The sequence below is a fragment of the Coregonus lavaretus genome, assembly GCF_964263955.1.
Source record: "Coregonus lavaretus genome assembly, chromosome: 15".
NCBI lineage: Eukaryota > Metazoa > Chordata > Actinopteri > Salmoniformes > Salmonidae > Coregonus > Coregonus lavaretus.
Genome location: NC_140002.1, coordinates 35227691 through 35248349, shown reverse-complemented (window position 1 = coordinate 35248349; position 20659 = coordinate 35227691). Strand labels below are relative to the sequence as shown.

Genomic DNA, 20659 nt, shown 5'->3' with positions numbered 1-20659 from the left:
GAAGAAAATGTTAGAATTTAATAAAAAAATGTAAAGCTGAAATGTCTTGAGTCAATAAGTATTCAACCCCTTTGTTATGGCAAGCCTAAATAAGTTCGGGAGTAAAAATGTGCTTAACAAATCGCATAATAAGTTGCATGGACTCATTCCGTGTTCAATAATACTGGTTAACATGATTTTTGAATGACTACCCCATCTCCATACCCCACACATACAATTATCTGTAAGGTCCATCAATCAAGTAGTGAATGTCAAGCACAGATTCAACCACAAAGACCAGGGAGGTTTTTCAATGCCTCGCAAAGAAGGGCACCGATTGGTAGATGTGTGAACTAAAAAAAGCAGACCCTGAATATCCCTTTGAGCATGGTGAAATTATTAATTACACTTTGGATGGTGTATCAATACACCCAGTTCCTACAAAGATACATCCGTCCTTCCTAACTCAGTTGCCGGAGAGGAAGGAAACTGCTCAGAGATTTCACCATGAGGCCAATGGTGATTTTAAAACAGTTACAGAGTTTAATGGTTGTGATATGAGAAAACTGAGGATTGATGAACACCATTGTAATTACTTGACAATACTAACCTAAATGACAGAGTGAAAAGAAGGAAGCCTGTACAGAATAAAAAATATTCCAAAACATGCATCCTGTTTGCAACAAGGCACTTAAGTAATACTGCAAATATTGTACAATCCAGGTGTGCAAAGCTCTTAGAGACTTACCCAAAAAGACTCACAGTTGTAATCGCCGCCAAAGGTGCTTCTACAAAGTATTGACTCAGGGGTGTGAATACTTATGTAAATGAGACATTTCTGTATTTCATTTCAATACATTTGCTAAATTTCTAAAAACATGTTTTCACTTTGTCATTATGGGGTATTGTGTGTAAATGTGTGAGAACAAAAATCTATTGAATCCATTTTGAATTCAGGCTTTAACAACCAAATCTGGAATAAGTCAAGGGGTATGAATCATTTCTGAAGGCACTGTAGTACTGTGGTTACCTAACTGAGAGGCAGGCATCTCTGCTGAAGAATGCCAAACATAAGAAAACACACTCAGTATGGGGTTGTACAGCCATGCTTCACATTCTCAGGTCAGAGTAAGGTAAACACTACTTTTCGTAATGAGGCCCCTGATTTAGTCATCAACTGGATATACAGGTCCAGAAAGAGAGTCAACTCTTCCTGTCACACACAGTTCAGTTCAATGGAAGGGTAGTGATAGAGTGTGATCGATTGCTGAAAACGAATGTGTTTAGAAACTTTAGAAGATAAAAGCAGCACAAAGCATGTGCAGTGCAGTTGTCAAACTGTAAGAAAATAAGATACCCACACTTCCTCATTAGGAACTGGCCTTTTCCAACAGGCCCTTCACAAATTCTCTCAGGTACAGACTCACAATCATCAGCAATCACCAAAGAGTCCCCTGATATGTGGAATATATTACTGACAGCACCTTGGTTGAAAAGGTTAAAAAGGCACGACAAATTAGGTACTTACATCGTAGGCCTCGCTGCGCAGCCCCTCACTGCTCCTCAGCCAGCAGCGGCTCAGCTCACTCAGCTCCACGATGGGCTGAACCTTTAGCCTCACAGAGTCCCCAGACTGACGGATCTTCTCCACGATCTCGTCCCGGCTCCTATTCTCCACGTTGTGTCCGTTGATCTCCACCAACCTGTCTCCAGGCACCAGACCCAGCGCCAGGTCCTTGGTCCCAGCTCCAGGCTCAGCAAAGTGTACAACCCTCCGGTAAACCCCACCATCAGACCTTCGGTCCAACATGGTGGTGCGGCGCAAGGAGAAGCCAAAGTCTCCTGTGTTGCGGCGCTGCAGCTCCAGTTCCCTGGGCTCAGGCATAGGTGGAGCCATGACGCCAGGCAGCCGCAGGTCTGCAGGGAAGGTCTTCTCCACCACCTCTGGGATGTGAACCCTTTTCCCAGCCCTGCTGTGGACCTGGGGATGCTGCTGGGAACCCCGTCTGTGGTGGGGGTCAAACACCTTGTTCTCTAATTGGGGAGACGGTTGAGTTGAGCCCGGTGTGGAGGCCTCAGAGGCACTCTCCTCTTTGCTCCTCTGGGAGAAGGGCTTCATGATCTGGCCCACCTGGGAGTTCTGCTTGGCCAGACCGCCGAACTTGGCCGCCCGCTCCTTCACAGAGATGCGATGGGGGTCCTGTCCCCCCTCCCCCTTGATGTCATCACTGGAGCTGGTTGCACTCATCTGGCCCGGGTCCAGGACCATGCTGCCACGGTTACTGAAGCGATCAGCGTCTAGATCAGTAAGGCTGAGCTCTGTGTTGATGGCCACCTTGATAGGGATGGGGCTGGAGATCTCCAGCTTGACCTTAGAGTCCCTCTTAGAGCCTCCTCGGTGGAGGTTGAAGAAGCCCCGCCTCTGGCTCATCTCGTCCAGGCTCTTCAGCTCTGCCTGTGACATCCTCTCCTTTTTGTCCTTCCTGTCTTTTTTGTCCTTCTTCCTCTCATCCTTGTCTTTCTTGATCAGATGGAACATATTCGGCTCCAAATAGCAACCCCCTCAAGGTTGGTTTGTGTAGGTTTACACCAGGGGGGTTCCATACACAAGTGAAGTATCAGTTCAGGCTTTTGACTCAGGTCATGGAAGCATCTGGGTGACACTTTGAAATGTCATCAACAGAGGGGCCATGAGGAGAGAAGAGACAGTCAAGTAAGTATTTGGCCATAATCCAACAATCACCCAATACAATGGCAATGAGATATCATTTCAGATCATGTGGCATGCCCATGGCTAGAGACAATGACAGAAAGAGTGTTTGTCACCAGGGAATGTCTAGGCTCATTTAAAGTAGCTGTCCAGTGTTTCCAGATATCTATGAAATATGACCTATAATCAATTACAATATGAGTGAAATATTTTTATTTTATGTTTAAGGCCTAGTGCAGACAAAATCGTGATTGTCCTGTGTTTTATATACAGTATATCCACACTACGAGGTTGGAATGATACTGTGAACTTGTGAAAATGATGATAATGCCCTTTTAGTGTAAGAGCTGTTTGAAAAGACCACCTGAAATTCCTGCCAGTTTTTGTGGGATGCAGTATTGGTCTGCCTGGTGACATCATGTAATCTAAATTGTAATCTATGTAATCCTCATAAGTAATTATTTAGCATGAGAATAAACAATAACTAGTAATAATGCATATGCCAAAAAGGTACAAAGCTCACCTTTCTTGTAAACATTTGTATAAATTGCTGAGGTGTAGTCACCTTTGAGGACATAAGGTCAAGTACACAGTACAAATATGATACAAATTTGAAAATATTAACTATTTTATATGATGTATTTACTATTCAACAAAACTGTATGAATAAGGCTTGAAATGACTTAAGCTTTCTAAATATAGTATAATCAAATTATAAAATGGCTAACTATAAGATTTCACCTTCCTTAAACTGTAAAATACATATATTTGCATATTTTCTAAAGGTCTCTATTGATCAAAACGTCTGCCCCCACTGCTGTGAACGCCACACGAGCACTAACTTGGCTTCCTGAACTCGTCTTTCATCCCATATTAATATTGTCCATCTATGACAAACAGAAATCTATGAATTATTTTAGATTACTTTCATCAAGTTGTCTATAAATTGACCCGCTACAGTAACGAAACCTGCTGCGCTACCATGTAAGGATTGCAGGCATGTGCTTTGTCAGTGGCTGTGAAGTAGGGTTCAGCCAGGAGTTAACCTCTTAAATGTAATGGTAAATGTAGATTTCCGCCTAAAGAGACATACCCAAAAGTAACTGCTATTCATGTGTAATTACATGATTCTGACATGCAAAAACTTTGAAAGAAGACATCTGGGAGATTATGAGGAAATGATCAGAAGATAGGAGTTACATAGTTCAGAATACACAATAACCATTTTTTATTTGTTTTATTTTGAAAGTCATCTTTCATTGACAAGTTATAAGTGAATTATTGATGACTAGAGCTTGAAACACATCAGATGGCTTCCACAACATGTGAACTATATCAGAAAAAAATGTGATTGATAGACCTAGCAACTAGAAATGGGCAGATGTTATAGTAAGTGGTGTCAGGTGTGGTCACGGGACGTTTCCAAGTGTCCCTAAACCTCTCCAAAGTGGCATATGTCTGTATATTAGATAATTCCAGTGCTATTACATATTTGCAATCCCTAAATGCAATTTGTTCAGTATAAAAACACAATTTCTACCATATCAACCTCACTCAAACATTGTGGTGGTGTTATGGGGTATCCAGGGTACATTCAAGTGTCCTTTCAGCCTCTCCAAAGTGTCAGAATGTGGTAATTGCACTGTTTTTGCACACTGGATATGTTATTGTTCACTATAAAAACTAAATTACTACAACACCAACCTCTCTCAAACATTGTGGTGGTGTCGGCGGACATACATGGGATATCCAAGTGTTTTTTCAACCTCTCCAAAGTGTCTGAACGTTTAGCCTAGGCATATCCAATGTATTGATCCCACATACAAATGAACTGTTTACAAAAAAAATATAAAAGCAACATATATACACTACCAGTCAAAAGTTTGGACACACTTACTCATTCAAGGTTTTTATTTATTTTTAGACATCAAAACTATGAAATAACACATATGGAATCATGTAGTAACCAAAAACAGTTTTAAACTAATCAAAATATATTATATATTTGAGATTCTTCGAATAGCCACACTTTGCCTTCATGACAGCTTTGCACACTCTTGGCATTCTCTCAACCAGCTTCACCTGGAATGCTTTTCCAACAGTCTTGAAGGAGTTCCCACATATGCTGAGCACTTGTTGGCTGCTTTTCCTTCACTCTGCCGTCCGACTCATCCCAAACAATCTCAATTGGGTTGAGGTCGGGGGATTGTGGAGGCCAGGTCATCTGATGCAGCACTCCATCACTCTCCTTCTTGGTCAAATAGCCCTTACACAGCCTGGAGGTGTGTTGGGTCAATGTCCTGTTGAAAAACAAATGAGAGTGGGACTAAGCCCAAACCAGATGGGATGGCGTATCGCTGCAGAATGCTGTGGCAGCCATGCTGGTTAAGTGTGCCTTGAATTCTAAATAAATCACAGACAGTGTCACCAGCAAAGCACCCCCACACCATCACACCTCCTCCTCCATGCTTTATGGCGGGAAATACACGTCATCCGTTCACCCACACCGCGTCTCACAAAGACACGGCGGTTGGAACCAAAAATCTCAAATTTCGACTCCAGGCCTAAGGACAAATTTCCACCGGTCTAATGTCCATTGCTTGTGTTTCTTGGCCCAAACAAGTCTCTTCTTCTTATTGGTGTCCTTTAGTAGTGGTTTCTGTGCAGCAATTCGACCATGAAGGCCTGATTCACACAGTCCCCTCTGAACAGTTGATGTTGAGATGTGTCTTTTACTTGAACTCTGAAGCATTTATTTGGGTTGCAATTTCTGAGGCTAGTAACTCTAATGAATTTATCCTCTGCAGCAGAGGTAACTCTGGTTCTTCCATTCCTGTGGCGGTCCTCATGAGAGCCAGTTTCATCAAAGCGCTTGATGGTTTTTGCAACTGCACTTGAAGAAACACTCAAAGTTCTTGAAACGTTCCGTATTGACTGACCTTCATGTCTTAAAGTAATGATGGACTGTGGTTTCTCTTTGCTTATTTGAGCTGTTCTTGCTATAATATGGACTTGGTCTTTTACCAAATAGGGCTATCTTCTGTATACCACCCCTACCTTGTCACAACACAACTGAATGGCTCAAACACATTAAGAAGGAAATAAATTCCACAAATTAACTTTTAAGAAGGCACACCTGTTAATTGAAATGCATTCCAGGTGACTACCTCATGAAGCTGGTTGAGAGAATGCCAAGAGTATGCAAAGCTGTCATCAAGGCAAAGAGTGGCTATTTGAAGAATCTCAAATATATTTTGATTTGTTTAACACTTTTTTGGTTACTACATGATTCCATATGTGTTATTTCATAGTTTTGATGTCTTCACTATTATTCTACAATGTAGAAAATAGTAAAAATAAAGAAAAACCCTGGAATGAGTAGGTGTGTCCAAACTTTTGACTGGTACTGTTCATTAAAAAAATATATAAAAACGTCTTATCAAACACAAACTTGGTTACACACGTGTCCTTCACTAAAAAAGGTGCACAATTTTAAATAAGCGGAACTATTTACAAATGGCATTCGTGTTCGTTTTACATCCCAGGTGTAAATGATTAGATTTCACTTTCTTTGAAGCAGTCCCTCTCTGCCATGAAAGAAAAAGTGAACTGGCATTTCGGACAGAAGATCTGGCATTTCACCCTTCACCCTTCCCCCCCCGTGTTTTGTGCAATGCTTGCAGTTCTTCCTTTTGTCTTTTGGCATGTGTGTTGGATAGTGGCGCTCACCTTGAGTGGGGGGTCTTGTGATGGTTGTGAGGTTGCTTTGGGCCCCCAATTCAGCCATTTCCAACACCAGCTGCTCTCGGAAGGCCAAATGGGAGAGAGAGGTTTGACCTTTTGCTTTGGCCATCTGCTTGTGGAGAATGAAAGCGTTTACTGTAGCAATGTCCACAAAGTGGTAAAAAAAAGTATTATACCACTTCCTGGTCTTGTGGAGGACCTGGTAGTAGCCTATCAGAGCATCAGATAGGTCGACACCCCCCATGCTGACATTGAAGTTCTTCACAGAAACGGGGACATTCTTCCTCACCCATGCCCCATTGGCATTTTTCACCACCGTCATTATTGAATACCTTATGCTGTGCGGTGAGCATGGGTACTTCCCTAGTGTCCTTCCATTTCACAAAAAGCAGCTTGTTAGTCCTGATCCAACGTATGGTCCCCCTCTCCGCTGTCTTTGTCATGTTGTTTACCTTTACCTTGATTCTGTTAGGACGAATGGTGCCCCTATACCCTTTTTCAAGATGTCTATGAAAAGCATGGGACTAGTATAACAATTGTCCACAAAGATGTTGTACCCACTGCCAAGTAAGGGGAAGTCCATCAGCTGCATGACAGAGTCATAACTAAGGCCCTTCCCAGTGGGTGTGATCGCCTTGCCTTCATAGATGAATAAGTTCCATATGTAGGCAGAGGCTGAATCGGCTAGCACAAAGAGCTTGTAGCCCCATTTGGTCGGCTTATTTTTCATATATTGCTTCAAGCCAATTCAAGCCTTTGAGGCAACCATGTGCTCATCTATAGATAGATTTTGAGCAGGCTTGAAGTAAGTTCTGCATCCCTCCACCATGTCATGATAAAGGGGCTTGACTCTTGCAAGATGATCATACCCTGCAGTCCCCTTCTTCTGGTCATTCTCCTGATCCTTTTGTGGGTCACTCATGTGAAGAATCGGTTTTCACTCATGATGGAGGTGGGGAACTCGAACCGATAGAGTGGGGACTTGCTCCAGTTGTCAACTAGTCTTGATACCTTCAACAGTCCCATGTAAATCACCAAGGAAATGTAGTTGAGCATGTCACCCATGGTGATAGGTTTCCAGGACATCTTCCTTCCCCCCCTGCTGCTTCTTGTCCCCATACCTGTTGGTATTACTAATTAGTGTTCCCAGTACAGAGGTGGTAAAGTAGAGCTGAACCAGCTGTAAGCGGGTGTATGTTTCATCACTAACCAACTGTGGGCCTTCAGGTCGTTTGGGTTTAAACCTAAATTGTTCTGGTTAATCATCTTCAAGGACCGTATGCCACCTGTCCTCAGTTTCATCAGTGGGGGGTGAAGGCGCTTGCTGGGGAGGGGTGGCTCACAAATGTCATCATCCAAACCCTCTGCATCCTCCACTCTGTGGTGAATAAAATAAAGGGATATATTGTTGTAAGACAAACAGAATTACAGTTGACTAAATTTACAAAATGACATTACTGTAAAGTAAAATCACCAAGCCTAACCTTTATCTGTACAGTGACTCACATAGAAGGTGTGAAGCACACACACACACGATGCAAACAGTAACACTTTGGAGACAAAGGCAGACGTGAGAACCACAAATAAACCATGGCCATGAGAGTTTAGTGGCCTCTCCAAAGTTATGAAGGATGAAATTTAGAACAGAAAAAAGTGAACTAATATGAAACAGACAATATCTACTTTGGAATTATATAACATTGACATTACTTGTTACATAGGCCTATGTAAACTCAATCCAAAGCACAAAAAGCTGAGAATTTATAAAAATCGAAATAAATATAGTAAATTAGCAATATAAAATCATGAAAATAATTTACTTACAGATCTAAAAGTGGATCCAATCCTTCTAGGAAGCAATCTTTGTCGGCCGAGTCGAAATCCTCGTTGTCCAAATCGCTCCCCTGATCTGAGTCCGACTCCAGTATTTTATTCAAAGCTTCTATGTCGGTGTACTTATTAATAGCTACCTTCTTTTATGCTAAAGCCATTCAATTAAAGCGATGAAATCTGTTTACAATGTAATGTAGCGTGCTCGGTGCATCTCGTCTCTGAGCAAGGTAGCAATAGTTCGCATTACGCATAGAAGGTTCTAGGCCTTGCTTTGTCCCACCCAGGTCAACTACATATCCCTGGAAAACGTATCTCATTGGCTACAAGACTGTCAAGGTGCCATAGTAGCCAATCCCCTGTGTAATGGATGCCTACAGCGCGTAAGCAGGCAACATCATATTTTTGATGAGCAAAGATATAGGCACTCGGTGGACATTCGATGTTGCCATTAAGTCATACATCATCAGATAACATTGGCAATATTTGTTCCTACCAACCTAATGATTAATTTGATACCCCCCCCATGTAGCTAGAGCTCAAACACAGACCAAATGGAAGCTTCCCTTGAAAGATGTTTGGTGAAAACGTTGTGTAAAATAAACCTTTTGACTCTCGGGGCTGGTGATCAATAACGGTAGGTCACAGGCAGACAAATAAGATATCCTCATGATCTGTGGAGTCCCGGCTTTCGGTGTGTATCAACATATTCCATGTTTATTTCGTTTATGCTTCATAACGCTAACCAGAATGTAGGTAGCAGCCATCTTGAAATGAGGTCATCGGCTCGGCCTGCCCTTATAAATTCGTATGTCCATCTATGGTAGTAAGTCACACCAAAGATTGGAAGGCACCAATCAATAGCCAATATACTCAGCTTTCCGCAGACACCCTGCATTTGCAGATTGGGGCTACCGTTCTCATACCAGACTGAATTGGGTCCCCAAATATGGGGACTTCACATTTATGAAGTTAAATGGACAGTCGGAAGAGAGAATGAAATGGTAGGAGGGACATCCCAGCTTCAAGTGGTGTCAGAGTTCACATCCTACTTCACACAGGCAGAAAATATATACCACAGAGAACAATAAGCAGAGAGGAAGAGGCTAAGTGAAAGAAAGGACCGAAAGGGTCATGGCTAGAAGGGATCCAGCTTTTGTGAAATTATCGTCAGATTTGACTTTTCGTAGCAGGTTAGGAGAATTAATGAAGCAGGTTGGGATAATTAGGTTAAGGTTACGAAAAGGGTCATGGTTAGCTAAAATGCAAAAACTAAAATCAACTTTTGACTTTAATTTGACACAAACTGGATCCCTTCTAGCCATGACAGGCCCAACTCTGCCAGCAGGTGGCGGTGTTTAGTTTATTTCGGTATCCAAGTGAGGAGTTTTTGTATGGAGGTCAATGACAGTCAAATTTGGTCAACAAAATAAATTGAATGGCTTATTTGCTACATGAGGTTTATTTGATCTAATTGAAGTTTCGTAAGGTTGTTACGAGTGTACTGATATAAGTAGGACACGTGACGTCCCGGCAACTTTGTGAAAAAAACCTTTATATCTGAGTTGTCTCGAGATGGCTATGCATATTAATGACACGAGGCTAGTAGCATAGCATCTCTCTCCATTGAATACAAGCGGTTGACGTCAACAACCTTCATTGAATGTAAAATGTTTTAATAAAATAATGAGATGTATCCACCAATCCAAATAGAGTAATAGGCGGGAGCTTGACAGACCGCAGTGCTGCTTTGCGGACAACAACTCCCATTGTTAGGGTGGAGAGACAAGTATCTTGTCAGTATATCTATAATCTTTGCAATGAGCCAGATGTTTCACCGGATGTATAAATCTGAAGCATCCGGCTGGCATTTCCACTCAGCACCAAATATGGTGATAAGAGGAAGCCCAGTGGCCGACATTCTGCAAATTTTCTCATCGATTAAACATTTGATCTCAATACAGTTTTCTGTTCCCAAAACTACAATCTGTTACGAACAGACTGGACTAGGTTTTGTAGACTTGACCCTTTCCCAAAGTTTCAAACAATTGTGCTGTTTAGAAGGAGTGCAAGGGTTGAGTTATTGCACACGCGCACTTCACAGAATAGGTGTTCCCTAATGGAAATATGTGAATACATGCTTGAACGCGCTAATAGCATCTTGTTAGCTCGTGCTTGGTTGTAAAAATCTTTGGATATACTTCTGTGTCTGTGAGAACCATGCCTACCGCTCAATGCAAGCCATTTCGATCTACGGTGTCCACAGATCAATTTATCAGCAAAAATGTCAGTCGGAACCGGTACCAGAACCACCCAGGTCCCCTAAACGGGGGACTTAATATTTAAGTGGTTTAATAGGCCAATAAGAAAGTGAGTTCCAAATCTCTTTTCTAATAACAGCTAATTTTCGCAGTTACTTTCAATTTAAAGATACAGTATATTATGCTGGAATTTTGAAAAGTACTCTCATGAACATGCAAGAAAAAAATTTAAGGCCCAATGCAGCTGTTTTAATATCAATATCAAATCATTTCTGGGTAATAATTTAGTGCCTAACTGTAAAAGATTTCCATTAAAATAGGCAAAAATTGCTTTTTAGCAAAAAATTATTTCTCAAGCAATAATTTTGCTAAGACTGTCTGGGAGTGGTCTGAGAAGGGGGAAACTGAAAATGAGCTGTTTATTGGCAGAGAGGTTTGGAACTCTTTCTTATTGGTCTACTAACCAATTTACCGCATGGTGATGGCACCATCGAAAGCCGAAACTCCCGCCCATGCCAACCTGAAGTTTAGAAGGTTCTGTGTAGATTATATTTTCAACCAGCAACTATCAGGAAATAACACTGATCACATTTTTCATCAGCTGTTGTACAATATGATACAAAACATAGGAAAAACTGAATTTTGACTGCACTTGGCCTTTAAACTGTCAGGGCCTGGGAGTGGGTCAGCTTTACACAGCAATGCATTTCAATGTCTCAATTAACTTGCTCACCAAGGGCTTGGTAGAAGCTACCAGACACCATTGTTGTAGTGAGGGTATCAGATGTGTTGGAGGCTGCCTTTCATTAAATAACAATGTTGCTTCTTTTCTGTCAGTAAACTGTTCAAAACCACTACACTTATAAGTGATGTTACACACTTTTTCGGGCAGATTACTATGGGGTTTCCAAAATAAATCGGTATGCTGATATGTCTTTTGTACATTTCCATTGATGTGACACAAATAATGTTATTTCCAAGTTGTAAGTGGGAGGGCTAAGGCAAAAGAGTGTGTCCCTGTTGACCCTTCATTGAAAACTAATGTGCCCGAAGAAAAGGGACCAGTACACTTTCTCTTGGTTTCCGAAATAGACTCCCTTTACACCAGTACAGTCCCAGTCCTGAACGGCCAAATAGTGTGCTGGCTGTTATCTAATCTTAATCAATTATATCGCCGAGTTAAAAGCAACTGGGAACTCGGATATCTCCGACTTCCGACTGGGAAAATCATTTAGAACGGTCATCCAACTCGGAATTCCAAGTCGGAAACTCGGGCATCTTTCTAGAGCTCTGACTTTCCGACCTGAAGATCACAGACGTCATGATTTGACCTCCCTTTTTCTCGAGTTCCCATTTGTCTTGAAAGCGCCATATATCTGTGTATGGATCATCATCTTCCAATCAGGTTGCTGAATCAGAAGCATTCACTTCCTGACCACCTCACTCCAACCACGCCCTGCAGCTGAAAGCTGTCAGTGAATTACAGTAGTGATAGTGTTCTCTACTATTGCGACACATTGATAAACCAAACTTGACAAAAATAAATAAGACACTGCCATCCTCCAATTTACATGGGCCTATCAATAAAGTTACAATTCAAACTAGGCTACTGACCCTCCCCATGCGTCTCGTGCCGCATGGCACTGCAATGAGAAGCAGTCATGCGTGGACATATTTGACTATACAGTAGACTATATCTAAAAACAAAAGGATAGCCTATAAACTGAATATGAACAGTAGCATATAATATCTGCGCTATGATTGCCTATAGCCTATGCGAGCCACTTGTCCTAGACATATACCTAGTTGGAAATAGAAACAAATTAATATAAATGTAACTACCCAGTGTAAAAACGGGTCAATGTTGTTTCCACGTAATTTCAACCCAAAAAATATATGTGATGATGTAGAATCAACGTGAAAAACTGATTGGATTTGCAAAAAGTCAACTTAAGGGCATTTCGGGTTTTTTCCCCACCTAACTCAACGTGAAAAACGGATTGGATTTGCAAAAAGTCAACTTAAGGGCATTTCTGGTTTTTTCCCCACATTACTTTTAACCTAAATCCAATGACAAGGTGACATGTTTTGTTGATATCACGTTGAATTCACATTAGTTGACAACTCAACCAATTGTACATCAAAACTAGACGTTGTACTGACGTCTGTGCCCAGTGGGCAGTTCGTTTACACCTGCAACAACATATTCCTGACAGAATTTATACATTGTTGCTGAATTATTGTCTGCTCGTATCCAACACTGTGGAGAGGTTATTGTCGCTGCTAGTCACAGCTTGGTCATAATGCGCTCCCTTTAAGCTGCTTTGCCCTCATTCTTTATCACACCGGTGGCTTCACATGACAAACAGTTTTATCGAGAGAGAAAAGATGTAGCATACACACCGTGGTCTAATAAAAATAAATACATGGAATAGTAGGTTACTCACCGCTCAGTGATATGCAGGTTTAGTGTTGGTGAGCAGTCCGATGAAGGGTTGAGTGAGATTGTCAGTAGCTTCAGCAGTTTTATTGGAGTGTCTGCCTTTGCAGGGCAGTCCAGTCTATTAAGGCATGAGTTACCGTCAGCTGGTTTGCAGTGACCCCTACTGGCTTGTTTGGGGACATTATACTATCTGGACAGAGGGATCATATGGAGGACCAAACCTGCCATAATTATAATTAAATGAATAAATAAATACATGCACACATAAATAGATAAATGAATAAATAAATGCACACATAAATAGATCAATAATTATTTCAATAATTAATCCCACTTTCTTTCATTTTATTCATTTATATTATTTCTTCATTTATTTATTTCTGTATTTCTTCCTCCAATATGATAATGAGGGGGTGTCAAGCAAACATATGTGGTTGGTATCTAAAACATCATTGGTTGATCAATGCCAAGGCACATTGATTAATTGCGTTTGCCTGGGCTGCATTCAGTATGACAAAGTTTAAAGAACTTTTGGGGGGAAATTGGAGATGAAATCTATTATATGCTGCTGTGCTGCACATCCACCATAAAAACACACAAAAATAACAAATAGTACAGGGTCCTTGCTTGACATAGAAACAGATGAACAGTTTTGGAACACTGAGCCATTGACTCCCTGCCTGCACTGGGGTGACTGTGTTACGAGTGGGTTGCTTTTGACAATAAGGCACCGGACTACAGCCATATAGTTTTGAACCTAGAAGAAGACCAAGAGAGGGAAGTAGGCAAGAAGGAGTCGACCGAGATGGGTGAGAAGAATGTCCAGTTGGCCAGAAAAGCATGGTAAGCTCACGTTACGGAGTATCAAGCTAGCTTGGCTTGGCTACGACTGATAAAGTCGAGTTGGCTAGCTAGATGCGTTTTACAGCCAGACTCAGAGTTTTACACTTAGCTAGCTAGCTAGCTAGTTAATGAACTAAATTGCAATTATCATAAACCATTATTATCTAGCTAGCTGCGGTAGATGTGTCAGATGTAAAGCAAGCAGGATTGTGACATGTCAGAAGCAATGCATGTTGGCTAGCTCACGTTAACTAGATCACTTACTAAGCAATAGTGGATACTTAATTAATAAGCTAGCAACTAGCTAACTACAGTGAAATAAGGAGGAGCATGTTGTCATGATGGAATAAATCACCTATGTGAAGCTAGCCACAATAGTGGAATTTGCTGTTCGCCTTAGCAATTGTTACTGAGATGAGACGTGGTGCCATAATATACATAATATCTTTGCTAGCTATAAATTCACATGTATGCAATGTAATTTGCTGATAACTACTTTATAGAGCAAAAGTGTATTTACTATGCCTGTGATACGTGGTTGTCCCACCTAGCTATTTTACGATGAATACACTAACTGTAAGTCACTCTGGATAAGAGCTTCTGCTAAATGACAGATGTAAATCCGTTATCACAAAATGGCTTGCATACTTTTAATCAGATCTATTGTTGTCATTTACAGACATGAATGTGAAGTAGGCAAACTTATACTTGAATACAGGTACCATTTTCTTTTGTTAATCTCTGCAGGTTTGTCATGTGATTTCTTGGAGCCTGGTGGAGATGGATGCAACCATACTAAAAGGCAGGACATTTCTCTGCATCCAGGTTGAGCCTTGCTACCAGCAGGAACATGGAGCAAGTAGACAAAGTGAATATAAGTCAGTGCTTGCGTCCGTAGCTGTTGGTATGAATTTGAGTGGTTACATACAATACATGTTGACAGAATGGCTATGAGACAGAGAGAGACGGTTGCTGTACTCCCAGGTAAGGCCCTTGCTTCCGGTACCACTGAAGGCCCCAGTCTTCAGTCTGGCAGCTTGAAGATGTCACCATCCAGGCCCATGTCATAGCATGCAGTGGCCTGACAGGGAGATTACAATAAATACATTATGTACCTTTCATCACCAAAGCCATGTTAGCATTTGCTAAACAATTCAACCCGTGGTTAGTGTCATTGATATATGGAAATTCACATTCAATGTTCAGTTCATAAGCATTGACTAATACCTCCATGGCAGGGGTTGGCAAGCCTGGTCCCGGAGTGCTGCAGGCACTTCATGTTTTTGATTTAACCGACCTGGAAGACAAGGTGTGTTGAATTTAAACAATCATTGAACTGCTCAATTAGCTCAGTTGGTCAGGGCTGCATTCAGTACATACAAATGTATAGAACGTTCAATTGAACGGAAATTGTTCTGTACTGAACGATTAGTTGAAAAAAATGGGGTTGGGTTGTGGGTTCAAAATGCACAGCTGCCCTTTAAATTCACTCATTGCTTCAAGCCACAAACCGGCTCACCCACCGAACGGAGAAAACGTATCTCAAAGTCTGTTCAAGAACGTACAATAATGTTTTTGGAAAACTTGCCGTTCCACAATGTAGCAAATGTTCAAGCGAACTGAACGCACCCCTGGTGTGGTGCCTAGTTGAAACAAAATCCTGCAGTACCTGCGGCACTCCAGGAACAGGGTTGCCTACCCCTGCTCTAGGGTCCTGTGGTGAAATGACTGATGTGCAAGGTATTGGGCAACAGCTTTCTTCCAGGGCCCATATTCACAAAGCGTCTCAGAGTAGGGATAGTGATCTAGGATAACCACCCGCTAGTCAATGTATTTGTACTCGGTGTGAAGGCAAAACGTATCCAGAAATCAGTACTACTGTGAGATTCTTTGTGAATATGGGCCCTGGCCTGTCAGCCTGCTGGCTTGTCAGCAATGCCACGCCACCTGAAATGCAACAACAACAAAAACATGAATAAGATTTAGCTTAGTCTAACTTAGCTAACTAGCTAATGAAACACAAATGCAAATATGCACAAGCCCCCTAAATCAGACAAATTATATAAACACAGCTTATTTGCAGTAAAATTAGGAGGGCATTTTTCTTGCCAACTTTCAGTCACAAACACATCAATAAACAGGCAGGGGAACAAAGTAGTTTGACAAAAACTATTCAAATAGTCAGTAACTAGCTAGTCTTTAAAATACAGCTACCAAATGATATAGCTAGTTGTTCTTTTCGAGAAACCTAGCTAGAGTCCACTTAGCTAGCTAGCTAAGGAGAACTCTGTTGGTGGGGGTAAGCTAACGTTAGCTAGCTTTCCCCCAGCCGTTTCAAGATAGCTGGCTAGTTAACCTCTACGGGATCGGTGTCCCGGATACGGGACGGTTGAGCTAACATGTGCTAATGTGATTAGCATGACTGTTGTAGGTAACAGCAAAGCTTAAATTATTGTTAATCTAACTGCACTGTCCAATTTACAATAGTTATTACAGTGAAAAAAGACCATGCTATTGTTTGAGGAGAGTGCACAACAATAAAAAAACGTATCACTGCAACTGGTTTGATACATTACATTTACATTTTAGTCATTTAGCAGACGCTCTTATCCAGAGCGACTTACAGTTAGTGAATACATATTTTTTTATACTGGCCCCCCGTGGGAATCGAACCCACAACCCTGGCGTTGCAAACGCCATGCTCTACCAACTGAGCTACATCCCTGCCGGCCATTCCCTCCCCTACCCTGGACGACGCTAGGCCAATTGTGCGCCGCCCATGAGTCTCCCGGTCACGGCCGGCTGCGACAGAGCCTGGATTCGAACCAGGATCTCTAGTGGCACAGTTAGCACTGCGATGCAGTGCCTTAGACCACTGCGCCACTCAGGAGACTGCATTCACCTCTGAAGGTAAATAATGTACTTACATTCAGTAATCTTGCTCTGATTTGTCATCCTAAGGGTCCCAGACATAAAATTTAGCATAGTTTTGTTTGATCAAATCACATTTTTATATTCAAATGTAGGAACTGGGTTCTACAGTTTGAACCCCTGTTTACATTTTTAGTCATTTAGCAGACGCTCTTATCCAGAGCGACTTACAGTTAGTGAGTGCATACATTTTCATACTGGCCCCCCGTGGGAAACGAACCCACAACCCTGGCGTTGCAAGCGCCATGCTCTACCAACTGAGCTACAGGGGACCTGTTGTCTCTGGCTCCACACCCACCCAACCCGGCCATCTAGATGTGTGAAAGTTAGTGTATAAGCTAATGATCCATCATGTATGACATTCCTGGGAGTGTATAAACTTACATTATTATTACCATATCCTTTTTGTATGTTCTCTAAAGTTATGTACTTGAAAATGTATCAATTGACCAATTCGGCACATTTGGGCAGACTTCATACAAAATAGTCCAGTATTGCAATGCTTCACTGGATCAATCTGAAACTTTGCGCACACACTGCTGCCATCTAGTGGCCAAAATCTAAATTGTGCCTAAACTGCAATATTATATTGTGGCCTTTCTATTGCATTTCAAAGATGATGGAACAAAACAAAACAAATGTTTTTTTGTTTGTATTATCTTTTACCAGATCTAATGTGTTATATTCTCCTACATTAATTTCACATTTCCACAACCTTCAAAGTGTTTCCTTTCAAATAGTATCAAGAATATGCATATCCTTGCTTCAGGTCCTGAGCTACAGGCAGTTAGATTTGTGTATGTCATTTAAGAGGAAAATTGAAAAAATGGTACGATCCTTAAGAGGTTAATGGCATTTTTATGAAATTCATCAATCAGATGAATAGCTAGAAAATATATTCATTCACCTATGTGTCCATTGTAGCAGCTAGCTGATCCAAGTTTTCGATGCATGCCTCCACACGGAAAAGCAGCTAATCTGGAGAAGCATCGTTTTCAGCAGCGGCCAGCACTGTACATGAATCTAGCCACAAAGATGAGCCACATTAGTGGAATTCTTCTTCTTCTATGGTATATTGGCAATCGCACAATTTTATGTGCATCCCCCCACCTACTGTGCGGGATGGAAACAGTATTCCCAAAAATGGAACAAAATACCCCCCAAAAAACAACCAAACTAGAAAAAAATGTATAAACTAAATCAAATAAGTTTTCTGTTAAAAAATAAAACAGATCAGATCCCGACACAGGTTCAAGGAAACATGGGAGGGCGGGTCTTCCGGCGCCAGTACCCCTTGCAAGTCTTCAGATGTAAAATCTTTCAGTCCCAAAAACTTTTCTGCTGCTTTCTGCTGCTTCCTCTGTTCTTCAGAAATACAATCAATCAAAATAATACCACTCCTGGTCACTGACAGACTCCACTTTTCCCAGCGCATACTTCACAATTTTCTACACCTCAAACAGGTCTCCCACATATGCATTCTTACACAACAAACGCATCCCAACAAGAAGTGATTCATCATAATTCATACACATATCCGCCACTCCAATTTTTGTCAATTTCATTTTTGTTCCAGTTTTCGATACTACTGTTGTCCATTCTGAACATTCGTCTTCAACAACTTGATTCGAACTCAGCAGCCACTTCTGCCATCTTTCCCAATCTCCACGTCTTGTTTCATTAGTGGAATTTGCAGTTTGCCTTCAAAATAAAGGTCAAATTCAACAAAAGACAATAATTCGTTAATTTGACAAAGAAGGACAAATCAGTTGAAATCGCACTGTGGATATATCAGACTTCATAATTGCATTTGGGGCATACTTACACTGAGTATTCCAAAATAATAATAATAATAACAGAATGCCTTCCTAATATTGAGTTGCACCATCACCAAATCGCATCACTATTCAGCCCATTGACTGGTGAGCTAATGTGGCTCATTTCACAGTAGTGTCAAAGTCCAGCAATAAGAGTTAAGACCTTAATATTTGTGTAAACTCTTCACAGTTCTGTGGGTGTCACTGAGTAGGCTGATACCTCATTTTATGGACCCAAGATCCATAGGTAAAGCTTTACATTGCAATATGAATGTCCAATACGCACAATAGACTGACTGGTGAGGTGATTTCCCACAGTTTAAGTCCTGCAATAAGAGCTGTGATGCTAATAATTGTGTAAACTCTTCACAGTTTGAACATTTCATGGACCCAAGATCCATTGGCAAGGCTGTACAGTGCATACAGTATGCCCCCAATGCAATTCTGAAGTCTAATACATCCACAGTGCGATTTCAAAAGAGTTGTATTTTTTTATTTATTAACAAATTATTGTCTTTGGTTGAATTTATATAAAAATATTCCAAACATTATCCAGTTCAAAATGGCGTGATTCCACTATTTGTATCTGTTTGCGTCAGTTTCAATGCGGGACCTTTATTTTGATGGCGAACCTACTAGTTTGGCTAATCGTTATTATGGCTAGCTTCACATAGGTGGTGCAAAAGCAGTTTTGCAGTGCGCTGTGACATTGATCGACCAATGGTGTGTTAGATTCCACGCACAGACGTTTGATTGACACCCCCTCATTATCATATTGGAGGAAGAAATACAGAAATAAATAAATGAATATATATATATATATATATATATATGATTAAATGAATTAAAGTTTGAATAATTAGATAATACATAGACACATAATTAAATACATACAGATATGTGAAGAAAATGAATACATTTTAGTCTGTACTTTTGTATTTCCTTGCTCATTTATTTAAGTATGTGTGGATTTATTTATTTATCTAATTATGTGTGCATTTATTTATTAATTTAATTCAAATTACGACAGGTTTGGTCCTCCATAGGATCATAGACTGATCGGGATACTGGAGTGGTAGTAGCCTAATGACTAACTTGTGCATAGCAGCATACTATAATGATTGTGTGTGCAAAAATGGTGTTGGTAGAAGCATTGACAGACTATAGGCCCCTACTGTACTGATACTGTCCATAATATCATACTAAAGTAATAATGTCAAAAGTGTTCATATAGGCCTAGGCTACTTTAACCATCCTTCCTAACTTTGTCTATTTGTTTTTCAATTTAATAGGCTAATTTCTGATTTCAAAAAACATTATGTAGATTCATATTAACAATTAACACAAGTTTGGCAAGCTATATACAGTGGGGGGGGGAAGTATTTAGTCAGCCACCAATTGTGCAAGTTCTACCACTTAAAAAGATGAGAGAGGCCTGTAATTTTCATCATAGGTACACGTCAACTATGACAGACAAATTGAGAATTTTTTTTCCAGAAAATCACATTGTAGGATTTTTTATGAATTTATTTGCAAATTATGGTGGAAAATAAGTATTTGGTAATCTACAAACAAGCAATATTTCTGGCTCTCACAGACCTGTAACTTCATCTTTAAGAGGCTCCTCTGTCCTCCACTCGTTACCTGTATTAATGGCACCTGTTTGAACTTGTTATCAGTATAAAAGACACCTGTCCACAACCTCAAACAGTCACACTCCAAACTCCACTATGGCCAAGACCAAAGAGCTGTCAAAGGACACCAGAAACAAAATTGTAGACCTGCACCAGGCTGGGAAGACTGAATCTGCAATAGGTAAGCAGCTTGGTTTGAAGAAATCAACTGTGGGAGCAATTATTAGGAAATGGAAGACATACAAGACCACTAATAATCTCCCTCGATCTGGGGCTCCACGCAAGATCTCACCCCGTGGGGTCAAAATGATCACAAGAACGGTGAGCAAAAATCCCAGAACCACACGGGGGGACCTAGTGAATGACCTGCAGAGAGCTAGGACCAAAGTAACAAAGCCTACCATCAGTAACACACTACGCCGCCAGGGACTCAAATCCTGCAGTGCCAGACGTGTCCCCCCTGCTTA

General features: G+C 41.0%; 1 protein-coding gene across 1 annotated transcript in view; it reads right to left on the bottom strand.

Annotated features, from left to right (window-relative positions):
* LOC311142532 (unconventional myosin-XVIIIa-like) overlaps nucleotides 1–13039 on the bottom strand; it is a 111772-nt gene extending 98733 nt beyond the window's left edge. Inside the window, exons 1-2 of the mRNA XM_084178196.1 lie at nucleotides 12972–13039; nucleotides 1508–2642 (exon numbers count right to left, since the gene is read on the bottom strand). Of these exons, the coding sequence (XP_084034322.1) occupies nucleotides 1508–2518 (1011 nt within the window). The 5' untranslated portion in view covers nucleotides 2519–2642; nucleotides 12972–13039. The remainder of the gene's footprint in view (nucleotides 1–1507; nucleotides 2643–12971) is intronic.
* Nucleotides 13040–20659: the final 7620 nt, after the last annotated feature.